The sequence below is a fragment of the Lepeophtheirus salmonis genome, chromosome 5, assembly GCF_016086655.4.
Source record: "Lepeophtheirus salmonis chromosome 5, UVic_Lsal_1.4, whole genome shotgun sequence".
Taxonomy (NCBI): Eukaryota; Metazoa; Arthropoda; class Copepoda; order Siphonostomatoida; family Caligidae; genus Lepeophtheirus; species Lepeophtheirus salmonis.
In genome coordinates, this window is record NC_052135.2 from 27,742,690 (window position 1) to 27,763,660 (window position 20,971).

Sequence of the window (20,971 nt, forward strand, 5' to 3'; positions counted from 1 at the left end):
CCCCACTTGAAGTTATTTTAATGCATTTTTGCATTCATTAGTGTAAAATGAGTGCATTTAATTCAATTTTCATGTATTTAAAGTTAAAAAATATCAAACATGAATATTGCACCTTTTTATAATAAGTTCGAACCGACTTCTTTATAAACCGTTGTACTTCTGATGAGAAAAAAGAAGAAGAAACTCTATCAGCAAATAAAAAATGATGAACAAGGACATTCAATAATAACTCCGCAACAAATCCTCAGGGTTATGCTTCATCTTTTATGAGCACACACGAACTTTCAATCAGGTTTTGAAAATTATTGAATATATTTAGAAAAGGATGTTCACTACTCAGCAATTAAATAATAATGACAACTGTTAAGAAAAATAAAATTCGTTCTTTATAATACCAATTACAAAACGGGCCAGCTAAAAAACACACTGGATTTACATGTATGTTCATATACATTTGTTCATGCCTATTTAATACACAACATTTATTTTCAACTTTTTGCTTTTTAGATTCTTTCTAACTGCTCATTATGGGTAAATTTATCAATTAATAAAAACGAAACGGAGAAATACTTTATCATACTTAAATATTGATTAACTATTTATCTGATTTCACAAATAATAAAAATCTAGATAATCTCTGTAACTATATCTAAGAAATTAATATGAAAAAATGTTAAATTTTTTCTATGAATACTGAGAAGCTAGATCCTCCAAACAGTTTTCCTCTCTTAAAATTAGTTTTTCTAAAATTATCCAATAATAATGTTCTTCCTTTTATAGACGTTTCCATTCTTCAGAATAACTTTTCTTTACTAATTTCATCCTTTATCTTCCCACCTGTCACCTCGCGTGCTGTTTTTTCGAAAATCCCTGTCATGGATACATCAGTCATTATGATTATTTTACTAGTTATGATAAATGAGGTGGATTTGTAAGTGAAACTTGATGGATTTCTTTAATTGGAGTTTATGTACAGTTGAAATTACATTTTTGTAAATCAATTTTTGGATTTCTTCTTACTCAGCTAAAATTGATATAGGTTTATACATATATATATATATTTATTGACAGAGGTAGCTATTCAGTTCAATCTTCGATTATGATTACCAACAGACTATTTCTTTTAGGATTCCGTTTAATCGCACTTTTGAGTTTCTCAATTGATGTGAGAGGGGAAGAGAGAAGAATTGATGATAAAAGCGACTTTAATGAGAGGGATGAAAAATTATGTACGTAATTATAATATATATTTTATTTGAAAACTTAATTTTGAATTATTGTTTACTTCTTAGTTCCCCTATTTACTGTCGTTCAGGTAAGGTATTACTAATAATTCAATAATTAAAAGTAATTGTTTATTGTGTTTCAAAGTTTGCAAACACGGTTTGTGCAGGGAGTAATGGAATGAATGGAACATGTTTGACAGGTGATAAATCTTCTATTTTAACTGTAATTTCGGATTTTTTTCACTCGAATTTAATTAATGTTAATTTCTTTTAGCTAACGATTGTCAATCTAGAAATGGATCTCCTGGAGGAACATGTGCAGCTGGATATGGAACTTGTTGTATAAGTACGTATGAATTAATTGTTATTAAACTTTTTATCAAAGTAGGATAATTAAGATTATATAACTATATCGAATATTCTTAGTAAGGTGCATTTGAATTACTAACCCTGAAAATTTATAGATTATATAATAGACAAATTTGTCATTCTTGCCAGAATGGTCAAAATTTTATTACATTTTTTTTTCATTCAATAAGACCTTTGGCTCATATTCCCCGAATAAATTATTATATATTACAATGACATAAGGTTCATTTATTTAGTTTCATTGGGCTGTGGTGGAATGTCCAGTTCTAACAACACATATTTTACATCATCTGGTACTGAAACTGGCATGTGCTCTGTCACCATATGCCCTTGTGATTCCAACGTCTGTCAATTAAGGTACTTCAATAGAATCTAAAGAATAATAAAGTATGAGGTACTTTTCTTAATAGACTTGAATTTGAGTCCTTCATGTTGGCAGGCCCCAGCACCATAAGTACATCCGCCTTTACCATAATAAAAGGAACTGGTGTTGCAGGAATCGGAGGAAAATCAACAGCTGTCTCTCAAAAGACTTTATGTTTATCGGATACTTTTTCCATCACGTCGCCCGGTGGTGCCACAGGTCCTACAATTTGTGGAATAAATACCGGACAACACAGTGAGAGTTTACAGCAACTATATATGAAACAATACTATTATCTATTCTTCTTTCAGTGATTATGCCCATGAATTCACCTTCTTGCAATACATTGAATATGAATCTTAGAGGTGGACCTGGGTCGGCTAATTGGAGAATACGAGCTATTCAAACAGAATGTAACTCTGAAGTTAGAGCTCCAGATGGATGTACGAAGTTTTTTTTTGGACCAGTTAGTCATTGCCTTCTTACGTATAACTTTGATGGGGGTCTTCACTTGGGTAACCAAATGGAAAATTTTTGTATTAGGTACTAGTCATGTTAAATCCTTTTTTGGAATGTTACGAGTTTCCAATTATAATTATAGACGTGAAAGAAGAATGTGCTCCATTTGTTATTCAACTGCCATGGATATGGACTTTGATCTAACAACTAAAATTGCTGCTGGCACTAAACTTAGCGGTGACAGTGGACAATGCTGCAACTATGGAAAAACTAATCAAAATCATAAAGGTTATGACTGCATTATTTTGCCTGGTAAAGTATTCATGAGCAAGGCATTGCAGAACGTATTAAAAGCCAATGAATTTTGTGGCAGAGGTAAAGGAATTATTGGCCCCAATAATTCAGTTTGCAGTGAGTAAATAGTAAAGTAAAAGATAATATCTCACCTACAGCTTATTTTATTTAGCAAATTCAATGCCCTTCAGAATTAATTTCCGCAGTGATGGATTTGAGTCGACAAACAATGAAGCATCTGTAAACAACAAGGGTTTTAAAATCTATGCCATTCAAAATCCCTGCTAGATTTGTGTTCTAGTAAATAATTAAATATTCATTAAATGATTAAGTAAAATTACTATATTGAACGGTATCTACCTATGTACCTATATTTTAATTGTATTACATTTTTCTGAAACTTACATTATAAATATAATTTCAATAAGCTCCTGATATTTATCCATATTTTGAGTAATATTTTAATATTAATTTATTCATTTTGTACTTTGAACCTAAGCAATGAAGATAAATTTGAATACATTATCAGTATTTCATATACACATATTAGAGTGTCCCGTTTGTGGAGTAATTTTATTTATTAACTGCTGTTTTTTTGCTAAAGAGTATTAAAGAAGCCGTCTGGAAAGTTTATAATGCCCTTTTTGGTATGATATTGGGACTTTAAAGATTTTTTTAAGAAGCCATATTTAGAGTAAAATTAGATTATATGATTTCCACTCAACTTTGAGTCTTTGAAAATTATTCTCTTTAAGTATAAATAACAAAATACATTTTTTAAATCAAACATTTGAGGTTGTGTGAAAATGATATTACTTCTAGTTATTAATTTTGATCCGTCTTAAGTATTTTTACACATACGTGATTAATAATAATTTGTACTTATAAGTATACTTGTAAGTATGTATCAGAAGCTGCTCGGAAAAATATTTTTTTTTTCAAATTTCTAAATATTTTTTGGATTATGTTGTCAAAAAGTAAATTCAATTGACCTTATAAAATTCAAACCACTAGATTAATATACAATAAATTCCGTAAATGGTGAGCTTGTGGGAATCTGGAAGAGATAGAATAATGATTCACAACAAAAGGTGGAAGAAATGGGACTTAGCGTTAATGAGGCTCAAAATAAGGATTTGGATATAAAACGAAATGCTGAATTACACTTACTTAAGTCTAAAGGTAGTCCCTTTACAAAAACAGATGAAGTAGATGAATTCACTATTTCTAACATTTCAGAAAAAGCTAAAATCGAATGACTCTATATAAAAATTTTATACAATAAGGCCACCAGTCTTTCTATGCCAAGAACATCATCTTTATTCAAATTAAAAGAAAACTACAGAACATTATCATTTGATAGATATGCAAATAATTTAAAAACATAAATATCAAACATATGCTATAAAGCTAATTTAACATGGTATGATTTTCATGTAGTTATAGATAATTTATCTGAATAAAATTTATATAATATAATTAATAATATTCTAGTATTGAGATTTAAATTGTATAATTATTTTTAATAAGTTTTGCAAAACAACATACTCACTTACGAAAATAAAATTGGGAAAATGACCTTTTTGGGACCTTTTAACCTTAAAAAAAATCTCCTCAATTTATAGTATTGTAAACCTATCGTTTTTGTTATAAAATTTCATTATTGTCTTCAACATATGCAAATTTTTCCCTTTTTCTTTGAAAGCGTTTTTAAGAGTTAAAATGTAATTTTTGTGGTAAGGTTTTCTTATTTTTTAAGACATATTAAAAATTTTTGTTTACCAAAATTCTCCTAAGACATAAATTCATAAGAAAAGTTGGGCTAAAGGTGGATATCATCATTTTGATAAAATAACTCCCCCCCCCCTGATACAAGTTGACTCTTCTTGATAAAAGGTACATTAATTGACTATTGTAGTACATACATATATCTAATATGTACATATTTTATTATATAAGATAGTGTATTTAATTCAAGTACTCTCAAACTAGAATGCCTGACACTATGTCTGGGCTCCGTGTAAAATTTTATACATAACAATGAAAACATACAAACTAAGCTTTTCAGCTTTGCTGGAGTTGTGATTATATATTTTAAGAAACATGATATATAATAGCTAGATAGGTTCAATTTATTTCAATGTATGCTGACCTACAGTACAAATATCTTTATAGATAAAAAGGTATTGTTTTAGTCTTGCTTTTTGTATACCTGATTTAGTGGAACTTTTGAAGGATGTAATTTTTGTTTGGTTTGATCACACCATTAAAAAATTGCCGTTTGACACTTTATAATTTAAGCTTGTTTAGAAAGGGTAGCTTACTACAGGGTCAATTAGATACATCCTAACAATAATAAATACGTATTTAAAACAACATGTTGTGAAATTAGTTCAAAAAATAAAAAAAATATAATTAACGAAATATATAGATCTATAATTTATTTTATTCGATCACTTTCTCTAAGCAATAAGAGGTTAAAAATATTTATAGGCATTCACCACAGATGTCGTAAATATAGCAACCCACTGTAACTGCCACTCTTCCCAAGGACAACATGGTTAAATATGAAGGCTAGAAACTATGTTTTGAACATATGATAGCCATAATCTCCAACTTTAGCTACCCAACGATCACACTGAACAATTCAAGATCCAGTTAATCTCATCATGGAAGAAAATTATTCTTCATCCATTAAACTTCATTTGTTGAAAAATGTTAAACCTTTTGTAACCCTGCTAATTTATATTTTTTTTTTGAAAATGTAGGTAGCGTTTGTATGGCTTAATCTTTAAGTTCGAATTAATGGCTTTGGGGACAGTTGAATGGCTATAACTGCATTTTTTTTGTAGAATAATGCAATGTCCTGTTGGAGTAATTAGACAAGTTTTTTATTGCACTATGCAAGTAACTAACGTGAGCTAATTCAACCATTGTATCTCTTGGCTTATTTTTTCCCCTTTACACTGGGGTTTTATTTGATATGATGGAAAAAAGATGTTTTTAAACAACTAGTCTCACACTTCCAAAAAATAAATTCTTACTACTTGCTCTAGATCCAGTTTTTAATAAGATTTAAAAAATTTCATATAAATTTGATCAATCTGGCATATAGTAAAGGATAGTTATTTTTCTATGTAAAATGACGGCTAAGAGTTGAAGTATTAAAAAAATAGATATAGATATACTACTATAAATTAGTGCAAAATAGTGTACCCGAGTGTTTGTATAAGTTGTTCGATATATTAATATTAATAATAAACCTCTAAAATAACCATTAATCGAGGAAAATTAAGGGAATTTGGCCAATACACCGATCCTCTAGTTTGAAGCGAATTCTGAACCTCTCAGTTCAATCAATAGTTGAAATGAAAGAACTGAGACCCAAACTGATTGAAACGGTGAAATTGAAGTGAGCACAACCTTGTATTTTTACTTAAATAAGCTAAAAGACTAAAGTGTGTATGTTGTAATTGATGTATATCAAACTAACGGACGCCTGTGTATAGAAGTAAGTATTCTATGATGCTCATGGTAGATTCACTTTTATTAAATAAACAAGCTGCTCATACAACCGTTTTCATTCCACCTCTGATAAAAAATACAATTATATATTTGTATACAAAACTCATATTTTTTTCACACAAAAGACCATTGTTGTTATATTTATTATATTATCAAGATTATACATTAAACTCTTATTGTAATTATTAAGTATATAAAAAGCAAGCTTATTCTTGGATTATGTTTATAGGCACTTGAGATTTATGAAACAATACAAAAATTTATATCAGTACTTATTTATAGGCATATTTCAGGATTGAAAATGATAACAACGAGAAAAAATGAAACTGATAAACTAAGTGAACATAAATACATGTTTACAAAACAAGATTCGGACGTAGAGTTGTGACTTCTTTTGTGCCTGTAGTTGTCATTATAATTATCATTATAACAAGGTGATAAATTGTAGAATTCTATGAGTCAAAGGTGAAGACTACGTGTTTCTTTTTGTTCATTTGAAGAATATATAACCTTCGGAAAAAAATAGAAGGATAATCTTTAATGCGAATATTGAGTAATGTTCATTATTTCAGTGTATAATTTTTGCTATAAACCTATTGATAGCTAAAAATCATTATATGTACCAGGTACAAATATGTCTGCACGTACAGGAACTACATATAACAAAGCACTTCATCCTTATTTAAGATTCATGATTTGAAGAAAATTTAAACGTTAAAGAATTTCTCCTCTGTTCTAGAAACAGTGTGGTACACACATTTAAAAAAATATATTTGTATTATAATATTTTTACAAAAATTGTTTCCTTATTTATTTGATTGAATTTGATTTGAAATGGATACATTAAAAAAAAAGGTAGGAATATAGCCTCTCACGATATGTGGTCAAGGCAGGACCCTAGCGGGGTAATAGAGGGGGGACCTTTTAAAGCAACTTGGTAATAGAAGTTTTTGTGAGTCAAGGAAGGTTTTCCAATAGTATTCATACAAAAAGAAATAATAACATTGAATCTTGTTAGTTTCGAATACAAAACCATAGAGTTCAGTAGATTTTGCAATTTATTTGACCTTTTTCGGTGTAGCCCACTTAGTGAAAGCTAAAATCACATTTCTACTATTAATTTCAGTACACAAGACAATCATGTAATGGTTAACAAAGAAAAAACGCAATGTTTCTTCTAGTCTTTATCTCGTCTTGTACAAGGGTTGGTATTGATTTATCCCTGTAGTACCATCATGAGAATAAAGAATAAAAATTTTTAGCAAATACATTTATTTATATTTTAAACTATACCAGTTATGTATGTATAAAAAATATTTAATTTTTATTAATAAAATAATAAATAGATGAGACATAAATGTGAAAAAGGTGACAAATTTCGAAATTAATTGAAAATTTGCTAACAAAACTATAACTGAACGTGTGGGATTACTTTTGTATTTATTAAAATTTAAGTTATTAGGTTTAATGCAATGTTAAAATAAATTAATTTCAAAAGTAAATTGAAAAATGACTTTAAAGCAAATCTTATTTATAAGTATAAACCAATTTTCTCAAAAATCAATTTGGGGTCCCCAAATTTGGGGTACTTCATGATATTTATATTTATCATTTTGTTATAATATTAAAAAATAATTTAAGGTTATGTAACATTATATTGCTACTAATTATTTGTCAATTTGTTTCAAATTTGCATGTTTACTCTCAGCAACAAAATGTGTCTTTGGTTTAAATACAAATTTTTTCTAAAAAAACTCTAGTCATATACTGCATTATGTTCCGTGTACATTGAAGCTGGGAGTATGATTAAAACATATAGTACTTATTTACAATGTAACATAAGTAAATTATAAATGAAGTCCAAATACTTCGACTAATAATTCAATTAAAAATAACCAAGTAATAGATTCATATTATTTTAGATGTTTACTCTTCAAGAATTGAATTAAATAATAATTATAAACAGCTTTCGAAAAAAAAATATATATATTCAAGTAGGTTTTTTCAGATAATCAAAATAATACATAAAAATCACAAAAAATATATTAAATCAAATAATACAATTATTAAACACGACATTAATTGGTGGCCTCAATGTACATATATACGTGGAGGGGTAAGGAGCAATTCTGACATGTCCTCCCCATTTCCAATGTCAACTGCGGCTATGGTAAGCGCAATAGTAAACTTTGTCTTAAAAAGTCATAATAAATTGCATTTTTTTAATAATAATTTATCCCTGATGCATCAAAAAGGCAAACCTACTAATGTATATTTGTTAAGAGTCTTTCGTCAGCAAATCATAATTGTTTTTCATTGGGAAACTATAAAATAGTCATATTTTACATATTTAAATCCGTTTATTTCTCATCTTTATGCATTTGGTATTAAAAAAAATAAAATCGTTTGAACCAACCTGACAACGCTTACAGTCATGTATGAATGAGAGTATCTAGAGGAAATTTTTGAAGGATAAGCCCCGTTTAGGACACTGATATAATTAATAAATAAAAACAATGTGTAAAGTTAAGTTATTTTGTTTAACCCAAAACTGTATTATCTAAAGTTACCAATTAAATACATTTTCGAAGATTTTTGATCTATTGTCCAATCAACTCTTATTATTATAACTATATTAATTGTATTTAAACTCCACTAGATTAAAGGAAAATTCAAAATTGATAATATCAATATAAAATTCAAGGGATACATTTCAATGAATCTATGAAATTTTTATTCTACATGTGATATCTTGGAGATAATGCTACCTTTAGATGAGACCCATATTTCGAGTGGCTGTTCATTATATCAAAAATTTGTCATGTAGTTACTAGAACGTCCTCACATTCAAATCCAGAAATCAAATTATTATGAGGCACTTTAATGACCTGGCAAATGAATCGATATTAACTTGATGGCAAGTTTGATGAGAGTTTCACTCTCATTTTGCGTTTGTGAAAAGAAATATGAGATCCAGTCAATTTATTCCCAAGTCTAGTCTCAGATTAGGTTAGGAGAAGATGAAGATCCTCCAGTATTGACAATCTTATAATTCTAAATCAAAAAGAGCGACCACGGTGGAATGTGTGTAAGGAAGGGGAAATATCTTTAATATTATAAAAATTTCGATAAATATTTTAGACTTAAACTTTTAAGTAATTTAACTTTGGTTAAAGATTGTAGCCAAGTGTGTTTAATGCTGATAAATTGTATATAGCGCCATCCATACAGACATACCTTATCATAACACCTGATTCAAAGCTAATGGTTATTGCTTCGCGTATAATTCTCGCAAGGGTTTTTAGACCGATATGCATGACCACTAAGCATTCATTTGCCACTACTTTTCCCCACTATTACTTTGTCCTCCAAAATCAACGTAAACGAAACACTTCCCTAGTTTGGCATCAAATTTGATCCTTTCCTTTATAGATATCCCATACGAACATATGCTGGCTTCTTGAAAATTTGGGTCCACACTTGGACATTTCAATTCTTCGAATGCGGGGACATGAAACCCACAGTAGCATTCTATGTTCCCGCAAGAACCGCTGATTTGGAAAGATTCAGAAATTGAGCTACGTATTTGAACGCCTTTGGAATACAGTAATGTAGAGTAGTCGCAAAATTCCTAACTTCTTGAGAGAAAAGAGTGGTTTTGCTCTTATTCTACACCAATCTATTAATTGTCTGTATTCAACCTCCGTGAAGCGGTCTACAAGAACAGAAATGTTTTGTGGAGTTAACAACTCTTTCTCAAGGATTTCATTTAACTTAAATATAGCTCCATTTACCTTCAACCTTGTCTGACGAAGTCCCCGATCTTTTTTTTTTTTTTTTTTTGTTACGGTCATGGCTTTTGTGTAATAGTGATTGCAAAATTATCACATTTGATTATCACCACATTAATATAAAACGGAAATTAATATGCATGGTAAATGTGTATTATTCTGCTTGAATCAATCTTATTTTTGGTTTACATTGAAATAGTGAGAATATACCTATTAACTGAATGATCCTCATTCTCAGTTTGGCATGTTGAAAGTCTACGCTTTATCCCTCGGTGCTGATAATTAGTATTTGAATAGTCATTAAATTTGCTAGGAACAGTGTTATATTTTAATTTCCTACTGTCTCTCACAGATTCTTGGTTGTTTAATAAGTCCTCCTGCAAAAAGTGGTCAGAGCATAATTAAGGTTGTTGGAATCGTTGAAAAAGAACGAATTTGATTGTTTGAAAGAGATTATATAAAAAAAAAGGAATAAAACACGTTGGTACACTTGCATCTTATAAACAAATTTTCCTCAGTATTGTACTAATCATCAGCAAAGTAACTTCCCCTTACTGTGCTCTCACCTGCATCATCATCATCCCGAAGAAAACGTGACTTTTTTCATGGGTTTCTAACAACGAAGGTACTGATGTGTGGAATTATGAATTGGAAAATAAAAGTATATATTGCCGTTTTTTCGGTTTCTCGTGCCCATCTCGTTCTTTATGGTAAGTCTTCCGCCACTCCAAAACCTCCCATCACATCAAAAACTTATAAGTCTTCAAGAAACACAAGATTAAAGGAGATGAAGGATAATTAAATGGTTCATAGTTCAATTTGGACGTAGCAAAGTTATTTGTGTCGTGTAACATCCCTTTAAATGTTCTGGGCCATCTCAAGGAGAATATTTACTGCTTTCTATGAAATTACCCAACCTCCATCACCTATTATAACAAGATAGGGAACATGGTTAAAAGTAGTGGAGAACTATGATACTATCACTTCGAAGTCTTCAGAGAATATTTAAACAGCCTTGATGAAGATTTGGCAGCAACCAGAAGAACATAAGAAGTAATTAATAATTATTCCTTAAGAGAAGAAGTCGTATTTACACAGGAAAATTTTCGTCAAATACCTTTGGCAAAAACTGCGCTTTAGGAAATCTTTGCCTCTTCTTACTAGCCTAACCATAGTAGAAAATCTGACTCAAGATTTGAAGGAAGATCCATTCAAGACCAAGTTAAAAGAAGTGCTTCAAAAGAATCCTGGCTACACAAAACTAAAGGAACTCTCAACAAGTGAAAACCTTGTATAAAAAAACCCTACAATTGTCAATTGTGATGCTGAGAGAGTGATGAATATCATCAATACGAAAAGGAGGTCCAAACTAAGTACTAAGAAATTGAGGGAATTGTTGATCACCAAATGGAATGAATGTTTTGTTATCATTCAATTGTCAGCACGTAGATATTAACAATATTTTTTTAAATAATTTGTTACTTAATTGCCTCATTTCTATTCTTTAGATTTCGTGCCAAAGTTATCTATTCATCCTTTATGGTCAACGATCACTAAGAAGTTACGAGTACACTTCCTGTAATGATTGGTTTGATGTTCTCTTACTAACAATATATTTTATCCCGCATAAATTTACAGAATATAATATAAATTTATAAAGTTATTTATAGGGAAGTTATATATTAATAATATACAACAATCCCTCTTCCTTCATGTGTAAATAGTTTAAGTTAAAGATATATTCTAAACAATACTTTTTTAATTGGGTTTGTATAGATATTTACTTAGAACTCTTGATCCAGCAACAGATACAATTGCTATGTAGCTATTATATTTTTGAAGTATTTTCCATGGACGTTCAATATATTGATGGGTAATTTATTTAGTTCAAATTTTTGAATAGAGTTGATGATCGAAATAGGGTTTTCTTTTAGACACCTGCATACTCTTGCACAGTGGCCTCTCTTATCACATCTTGCGCATTCAACGCTTTTTGCAACCCAAACTTTCCCATTCTTATGAGGAAATTGGAAACCAGACTGTCTACACAATCTTTCTTGACTCTTGTTCCACGACCTCCTACAACTTTTACTTGTTTGATATATATTGAATCCACATGACTTTGTATTTTGCGTTAACACCCTTTGATACTAAATCATTTAGACTATTTTGATTATCCTTTGCCATTTCTACTATTCTCCATTAATATAAATTTCATATATTTTATTTGCATCCTCAAATAATTTTCATTGTGCTTCTCTATATTTACATACCAAAGTTTTATATTTTGACAATTAATATTTCATACTATTTGTATCATACAATAAATTATAACTAACATTAAGACATTTTCTGGATAATATTATTTTGATTAAATAGTACCAAGTAGAGCTATATTTTGGAGAAAGGAAAGATTCTTTATTTAGTAAATTTTCAGATAAGTTATAATGATAAAAAGATCATAATTGATATATCTTATAAGTATGTTCGAAATTACCCATCGGCCATCAAGTATGATTTATGAATATAAGTTTGTTTATGTCCGAAAGAAAACAGAGGAACACGATAGATGAAGTTGTATTTGCCGGGACGCTTGCGCTGAACACAATTCCCACAACCCTAATCATAATTAAAGTTGATAATATTGTAGAGAAAAACGCGTGCAAGGAGAAGGGGGAAAAAAAGACATATGGTATCAATGTTTAAAATACTGATGTGATTATCATTTGCCTGCTTCATTATGATTTTTGAGGGTATAACGAAAGTATTTATTAGCAAAATGTTTAATGAAGATATACTACGTATATTAGACAGTACAGTAGATTTGAAAACGTCACACTCCATGAAATTGTAATTCATTATGAACCTTATTCTCAGAATAATAGCTAATGAAGCGACAAAGTAGAGTATTTCGAAATATATTTGAAGTTCCAGGTTTAAAAAAGAAGGCTTTAATTAAATATAATCTACATAATAAAAAATATACCATCATACATTTATGTTAAATATACAACCTTAAACAATTGGAATCATATAACTAATAACAATAAATTATAAATACAGAATATTGAAATTATAGATTGATCCAAATAATATTTTCTTGCTCCATAAAATGGTGTTCAGAAAACTCATAAAATGCAAAAACAACTGCTTAAATGGATATAATACCACGTGATTATACTATAGAAATGAGAATGCTATATATTTTAAATTACACTAGAACAGTTAAAATAAAAATTAGTCGAATTTTTCAAATTCAGCAATACTTGATTTAGTTCATGAAACTCATAAAAAGAACTTTCATATTATTCATTATTTATTATAGATCTATTAACATTTATATCTCCTAAATTTCTTCCCTTAAATTTGCTAATATGATATGTTATACAATGAATAATCAAAAAATGATCGCTTCAAATTAGATTTAAAATCCGTCTTCATCTTATCATAGTTCAAATACGCTAAAAAGACTTAAAATTATCTTAAATAAATTCCACTTCTACATGTTTGAATCCATGGAGCATACCCAAGTGTTTACCCGAAGAAAATGCTGCAATACCTTTCCAAAAATTTGAAGGTAAGACCCCCTTGAGACCTTTAAGACAGTTCTTCTTTGTTGTTTGTAATCCAGATTCAACTTAAATAACAACTGCGAAATCAGGACTTGTATTATTGATGAGACGAAAATGCAAAAACTCATCAGATATGTTCTCCAAGGGATAGGGCCAAAGCCAGATAGAGGAAATCTAAAAAAGATACTTCTAACTTAATCATCCATTTCAAGAGAGCAGATTCGACTCCTTCCTTGCAAAGGAGATTAAAAGATTGCAACATTGAAGAGATCCATTCACGATCAGTAGGGAATTTCAATATTTCAAATATTACTATTATTTACTTTATTTGAATTAGTACGAAGCACGGTATTATTTAGAAATATTAATTATTACGAAGTATAACGTCTTCCTCGTTAGAAGAACATATCTTCCGAACTAGCCATTCGGAGTATCTTCCTCTAAGGGCGCATTTGTCCTTGGAGTATTTATTCAATGAGTTGACACATAAGAAACGAATATAAACATAGAATTGTACATAACTCTATTGAAAAAAACTATAACCTACTACTTTTGATAAATAGCAGAGTCACGAACCGTTGGTTGATCATAAAACATTATAAGTGGTTTTATAATATTGGATGAATAATTTATTGGTCGAAGGAACCTGTAATATCAAATAAATGACTACTATCTAATAACACTTACAATATTTGTAAAATTACCTATTTTATACCTATCATTGATTTTTTTTTACTAATGTTGCTTAAAGTCTTATGCCCATGTGCGTTTTATTTACATTCATGTTTTTCTTTGTACTACTATTCTAATATAAGTGTATAGTTATTTGAATTAAAAAAAAGATGTGTTAAGCTTAAAAAAAAAAAAAAATGTAATGAAAATATACATTCTATTGATGATGTTAAGGTAATACTTAAAAAAAAAAGTTTATGTAACATTACAAAATATTTTTGTTGATTTTTAGTACACTTAGTACACGTTAATTTGTAATTTTGTAAATGTAATAGGTAGAAACTGTTTTTTCACGTTTTCAAATATTTTTCAAGAAATTATAAATGTGTTATTGATTATGTAAATACTCAAGAAATGAAAATTAAATCACACTAATACTCAAGGAAACCCTAGAGTTCTAAATGGAAAATGAAACGTTTAATTAAGTAAACACTTTGATTTAGACTAAAAATATTAGGAATTGAATTTTTCCTACCATATAATTCAAGGGGACTCAGATGATTCTTGTTACTAAAATCTTATCCTATTTAATTGAAGCTTTTCCAGCCAAAAAGTTATTGACAAACAAGTATAATTTGTGACACATATTCATAGTCGAAAAAAAAATTGTAACACAACTTCTTGAATATGTAAAGCATAATACAAATTTCAGTACTTAGTTACTCCTGTACTTAAAAATAGTAACCCTAGAGACAACAAATATCATTTATTGATTAATACCTGAGATTAAAAACACTATTTTATCTATATAATAATATCATCTCATGTACTCATATATTGTATATAACTTTGTTTAATCAATCTCAATTTATTACTTCTTTATATGCTATATTTGATGAACGAGCTATTTTGCCAAAATATAAAGTTTTTTTTTGTGAATGAACCCTAGAGCATTTCATATATATCTATCCGGCAAAAGAATTTATCAGATTCTTCAAGCCTAGAAATTTTGTAGAATTGATTTGAAAATTATTTGCCCAACGAATAAAAGTGATCTCTGAACACAATTAATGAATAGATTAAAGATTCGAGATTTCGAAAAGGTTTTTTTTCTAATAATTAAAAAAGGATTACAAATTTGTGAGAGTATTTTCTTGAAAATCAAAGAAGCTATAGCAACAAGATTGATGGTATAATTTACAACGATTATATTGACAATTTTTTTTCATTTTTCAATTTAGAAATGGAATAAAAATGGAACAAATCACTTGGGAGAAATTAGTCTCGTGAACTCAATGTGCGTAGGTTCGATACTCGGTCGTTGCTAGAAAAGGAAATAAACTTAATGTATATGAACTTCAAGGACAATTCCAAGGTTAGTTGGAGTAATGCTATTATGTTTACTTATCAATTACTTAATCAGTGCAACTCCATCTAACCAATTCAATGAACATAAAAAAACTGATCTTGATGGGTAAAAGTAATTTTTTGGAGAACCAATATTTTTGTGATAATGTAGTCAGTTTATATTGTTTTTGCTGTAACTTATATCATTTGAAATTATGTATTGATTTGATATCAGTTGATATAATTTGTTATACCCGAAACATCAACAACTCCAATAAACTCAGTTGTCGATGTGTCTACTCTTGCTCCTTATTTGTGTCTTAAACGTTGATTTTTTTTCCCAAAATGAAATCGTATTAGGATATAATAATACATCCCTATTATTAAATAGAGTCCTAACAGTTATATGAAATTAAGTAATTAAACTCTGTAATTTTGAATCGGTTAAGAATACTATAAAAAATGTTATGCGTAGTATGCCGTATATTGTATAAAGTTTTAAGTTGCTCTTAAATTAAATCGAGAAAATGAGTTAACTATGAAGCAAAATAACGAAAATAACTCGTTATTATCCAACAATTGTCTCTTACACACCCAACGGAAACCATCAAACAATCTAAATAATTAGTAATAATATATCATTTTACACCTTTTCATAAGAATAAAGCCACCTGCGGTAACGCGTTACTAAAAAAGGGTTATCTTTTTCATAAATATGAATGACTCCCCGCAACTTACATTCAGTTCGTCTTAAAAAACACTGGACAAAAGAAGTAATGAATACCATTGTAAGTATAAGGATAATATTCTTGTTCATATATGTGTTTATTTTTCATTCTTAGTCACACATTAACAAAATTTATTTTTAACTTTAAATGTAGATCAGTAACAAGTATTTCATATATTCTCTTTATTTAAATATTACAATGTACATGCATACATATGTAGATATGCATCTCTTCCTTGAGTAAAAGAACGTCCAAACAAGGTTTTACTCGGTTTGGTGATACATCATGACAATTCAAAATTTCAAATATTGCTTGATTAAATATTTATGACCTTGAAAAAATGGAGGTAAATTAGTAAATTGTTCTTTCATATTAGAATGAAGAAACACAAGATAGGAAATGTGTTACTGTCCATATCTATTGTGTAAAGAAGTTATTCATTCCCATACTTTTTAACCTCTGTTCCAGATTGATTTTCGTAAATGTAAACAATGTTTCCTTATTTTATTGACTATGAAATAACATTTTGAACGTCACATATTTATTTGAAATATTTCAGATATTGCTAGAAATTTAATTTCAATCAAGTGTAATAATAGATACTAACTGTAATTGCATACATGCTCCCAGCTATTTAAAATAAGAAGGAATGCAAGACAAAGGCGATATTTACATAAAATACTTACGCAATACTTTTCAGATTTGTAGATTGATTTTGTGCACATTGAGTTTGTTGCTTGGTGCATTACAAGGGCAACAATTTCGAAAGGATTCTAGTCTTGCTAAAATCCTTCAAGAACAACGATTTAATCTAGGCAATGGGAAATTTGGCCATGCTGCTCAACTAGAGGATGGAACTGTTTTCAGAGAGGAGTCTTCAGGGAAAAACTCTCGTATTGGTGAATATTCTTACGTAGGAGATGATGGTAAAGTCTACAAGGTCAAATATGAGGCTGGTATTAATGGTTTTAGGTAAAAAATTACTTTTTTCGAAAGGGTATTAGATTTAAAATATCTTTCATATAGAATCCTTGATGGCTCTCATATTCCATCTGGAGGACAAAACGCAGCAGCTGCAGTTGTTAAAGAAAATGGTGAGATCAAGGAGTACGACTATGAATACTATGATAGCACACTTCCCGAATCTCCATTCGTCAACCCCCACGATCCAACCCATCACGTATGTAGAATATATATGTCAATGATCTTCAATATCAAAATTAATTCATTTACAGAAACCTATGCTTCTTGCCGGTAACTTGGCTGGACATTTAGCTGCATTGTTTGAAACCCCACCATCGACTATAGCAAACCCTTTGAGTCCCAAAACCACCCCTCTTCCTAGGCGAAATATCTTTCCTCCTGGCCAATTACAATTGGACCGCTTTACTAATGGATTTAATTTTAAATTCAAGTCTCAATAAACAAAAATTATATTAAAAAAATTAAACATACATAATAGCGTTTTTCAAAAATTATATTTAATATAATATCTAATATCAAATAAATTAAAAATAAACGTTAAAATATAATGATTTTTATGGTATTTGTATTTATTCTCATAAAATAAACGGAAATTATATTATCTAAATCCAGAAATGCTTGATTTTTTTTCTTTTTAGATAAAATATTTCAAAATAAAATAAAGATAATGGGGCCATTTAACTAAATGGTACGTAAATTGATTTTTAATTGGATAATATATTCCTTATAAGACTTCTAGAAATTTTTGGCAGGTATGTTGTATTTTGTTGTTATTTTTTTCCAATAAATTTGAAATTTTATTTACAAGTTCTAATAATACGAAAGAAAAAATTTATTCAATGTGTCCCCCCCCATCTTCACCAATCATTCGCTCGATACAAGGCCTAAAGGTTTTGCAGGCCTTAATCACGTACACGGGGGAAACTTTGTATCAGTACTTGATGATGGATGCCTTCAAGGAGTCGATGCTGTTTTGTGAATTGGAAGAGACCTTCCTTTCTAACTCCTACAAAAAGAAGTAATCCATCGGATTCATATTGGGGGATTTAGAGGAGGGCCAGGTCTGGGTGTCCTAAAGTGGCCCTTCTCTTCTTTCAACTAGTTTTTTAGTTGTGATCGATTCTTGTTGAAACATAAACTCGATACCAATTGACCTCAGCTTTCATCCAAAGTGTCACTTGGTCATTCAAGAGTTCATAGTAACCGTCGGTACCCACTCCCTCTTTTGGCTTAAAGAAGATGGAAGGATGACATTGCCGTTGCTCCCAACATCAACAAGGTACATAATGCTGGCAGAAAACTTGGATTCAAAGATGCGGGGGGACATTATCTCTCTCTTTTTTGCCAACCATCTGCCCTTCTGGATGTTGTGGGATCTGTCGACATTTCATTGCTTCTCGTACGAATAAAAGAAGATTCGGTTACCATGGGACTTCAAATCGTTCAGCAATTTTCTTCTGTGATCAGCCTGGGTGGCCTTCATCTTGTTTGTAAGGATATGTATTTGGTAGAGACGGTATGCCTTCATCCTCAGTTTAGTGTTTATAGGCATGGAAAATGCTTACTTGTCGCTTTTTAGCAAGAACGTTAATCGGAGGCTCGTGGAGTTACCTTCACGTACCGTTTCAGAGGTATGAGGAATCTTGGAGTTTGTTTTTTTATCACCGCAGGACTTGTGGGCTTTTTTCTTAAATGCTTCTCCTCCTTCCAGTGGTTGTAGACGTTGTAGACTGTTCTCTTTAGATAACCGAACATCTTCTTTATATACAATTGGTTGTAACCCGTGCAAGCCAAGTTTAAAAGTTCATTATAATTATTAATTATATTAAATATAAGTCATAATGATTAATAATATCAATAGTCAATAGGCGTAAGGGAATTTGCTAGGTGATTTCATTCCTAATAAATTACTTCCCTGTCTTTTCATTCTTGATAATTTTATTCACAGTAAATTCATTCCTTGTAAAATTCATCCCCAGACATTTCATTCCCACTTTAGAGAGGGATATTTAGTGACCTCATACGGTTTATGTTTCTAAGCTACTTAGTAGTTTTTGCGTAGGGCTGTAGAGGGGGAGGGTGAGGAAGTTGTGTTTGAGGACCCAAAGAGTGTTCCTATGAAGACCAAGAAGCTTTCGAAACCAATATTCTTCCTTTTTCAACAAATTAACTACTTAGAGGATAGATTTAGCCTTACAGTTATCAATCGAAGTTGTGATAAAGATGAAAAATGTTACTCCTTGTTCTTAACTCATTATAACCACTCACATATATTCCAGTCATAAGAAGATATCTTGAATGAAGGAAAAATGCTTCATTCGCATTTTTGGGTGTTGATAACTTTTAATGGGCTGTTCTCCAATTGAAATTTGTTATGAAACCTGGAAGAGTATTAACTTGGAATAATTGCACTCAGACTTTTAAGGTTTAGATATAGCTTTGGTTCATCTCACGTTTATGTTTACTTAAGGCAGCCAATAACAATCACGAAGAGTTTAAAAATCGTTTTCAACGATATCCAATATCCTTTATGAATTACTCTAGAAGGATGGGGACTTCTCTGTTTATTAATCTAGAAGGATGGAGACTTCTCTGTTTATTAAATATATAACGTATGAAATGGGTAGGTCTGTCAATGAATTGTAAGTAGCTCCGGGACCACTTCTTTATCCCCAGTTCATCCCTCCTAAAAGCTACTTTACAAATAACAATGGCACTGGATTCAACAACGATATTAATAAAATACGAGGATAATAATAATATATTGATATTTCTCCTTTTTTAAATATATATATTTACAATGCAGAATAATATCATTATTAATTATATTAATGTATGGGAATAATAATAATTTCTTTAAAATATTTATAATTTTTTGTAATATTTTTCAGAGTTTTATTACATAGATTTTGGATTTTTCTTGGTTATATTTTTCTTTCATTTTTTTTAATCGAATCGTTCCTGGAGTCTAACCAACTTTCCTTTTCGTTTTTAAAAACTTCCTGACCTTAACGTCGAAAACTCTTAATAAATCATTCCTATTCTTCAGTTTATGTTGATTTCTTTTCTCCGCCATTACATTTTGTATGGTCCAATCATTGAGATAAGTCATATGTATTACTCCTGGTGTACTCCCGAAAATAATATCGTAGGTACGGTTCTCCAGACATTGAGCCTTTATTTTACCATAATCAACTTTCCCACTGCTTCATTTCCTTGAATTCCCAACTTAGAACATTCAGCGACTAACTTTTCCATTTTTATATAATGATGATGCCAATAATAAACTTAAGATAATATGTATTCCAGCTGATCCCACTATTAAAGTCACGATATTAATTAATTACTCAATCATACATGCCACCCCGGTCCAGTAATAAATTCACCTACAAAGTGTACTGTGACATCTATCTATATCCTTTATTAAACCGCAGTTCTTATAATCTTAACATATATACTAATATACATTTTATACATATATCTTTTAGACTTGTATATATCGTGACAGAGCCATATGAAATTTTTGCCTTCAAGACTTGGGTCAATGCAAATTTACGAAATTCAGAATCATCATCTAACAAAGCTCCAACTAATATGTTTTCATTGTGAGCAAATAATTAATTTCTGCTTACTACTTTGG

The 20,971-nt window shown here is 29.8% G+C and overlaps 2 protein-coding genes across 2 annotated transcripts; both read left to right on the forward strand.

Moving 5' to 3' along the window:
- The first annotated feature begins 1,348 nt into the window (after positions 1-1,348).
- On the forward strand, positions 1,349-3,144 carry LOC121117996 (uncharacterized). Its single transcript, XM_040712529.2, has 7 exons — positions 1,349-1,426; positions 1,501-1,572; positions 1,832-1,952; positions 2,006-2,214; positions 2,271-2,502; positions 2,561-2,829; positions 2,885-3,144. Exons 1-7 carry the CDS (start codon positions 1,405-1,407, stop codon positions 2,998-3,000), a joined length of 1,041 nt encoding a protein of 346 aa, XP_040568463.1. The 5' UTR covers positions 1,349-1,404; the 3' UTR covers positions 3,001-3,144.
- A 13,044-nt stretch (positions 3,145-16,188) lies between these two features.
- LOC121118641 (uncharacterized) lies at positions 16,189-17,879 on the forward strand. Its single transcript, XM_040713226.2, has 4 exons — positions 16,189-16,407; positions 17,048-17,319; positions 17,374-17,527; positions 17,583-17,879. The coding sequence occupies exons 1-4, from the start codon at positions 16,339-16,341 to the stop codon at positions 17,769-17,771; spliced, it is 684 nt and encodes a 227-aa protein (XP_040569160.1). The 5' UTR covers positions 16,189-16,338; the 3' UTR covers positions 17,772-17,879.
- Positions 17,880-20,971: the final 3,092 nt, after the last annotated feature.

Bases quoted from the DNA above. Each gene is read 5' to 3' on its own strand.
- LOC121117996 (XM_040712529.2), top strand. From the start codon at position 1,405: ATGAATGGAACATGTTTGACAG. The intron at 1,573-1,831 runs GTACGTATGAAT...TCATTTATTTAG, and splicing joins ATATGGAACTTGTTGTATAA to TTTCATTGGGCTGTGGTGGA. The intron at 1,953-2,005 runs GTACTTCAATAG...TTTTCTTAATAG, and splicing joins TCCAACGTCTGTCAATTAAG to ACTTGAATTTGAGTCCTTCA.
- LOC121118641 (XM_040713226.2), top strand. From the start codon at position 16,339: ATGACTCCCCGCAACTTACATTCAGTTCGTCTTAAAAAACACTGGACA. The intron at 17,320-17,373 runs GTAAAAAATTAC...TCTTTCATATAG, and splicing joins GCTGGTATTAATGGTTTTAG to AATCCTTGATGGCTCTCATA. The intron at 17,528-17,582 runs GTATGTAGAATA...ATTCATTTACAG, and splicing joins CCCACGATCCAACCCATCAC to AAACCTATGCTTCTTGCCGG.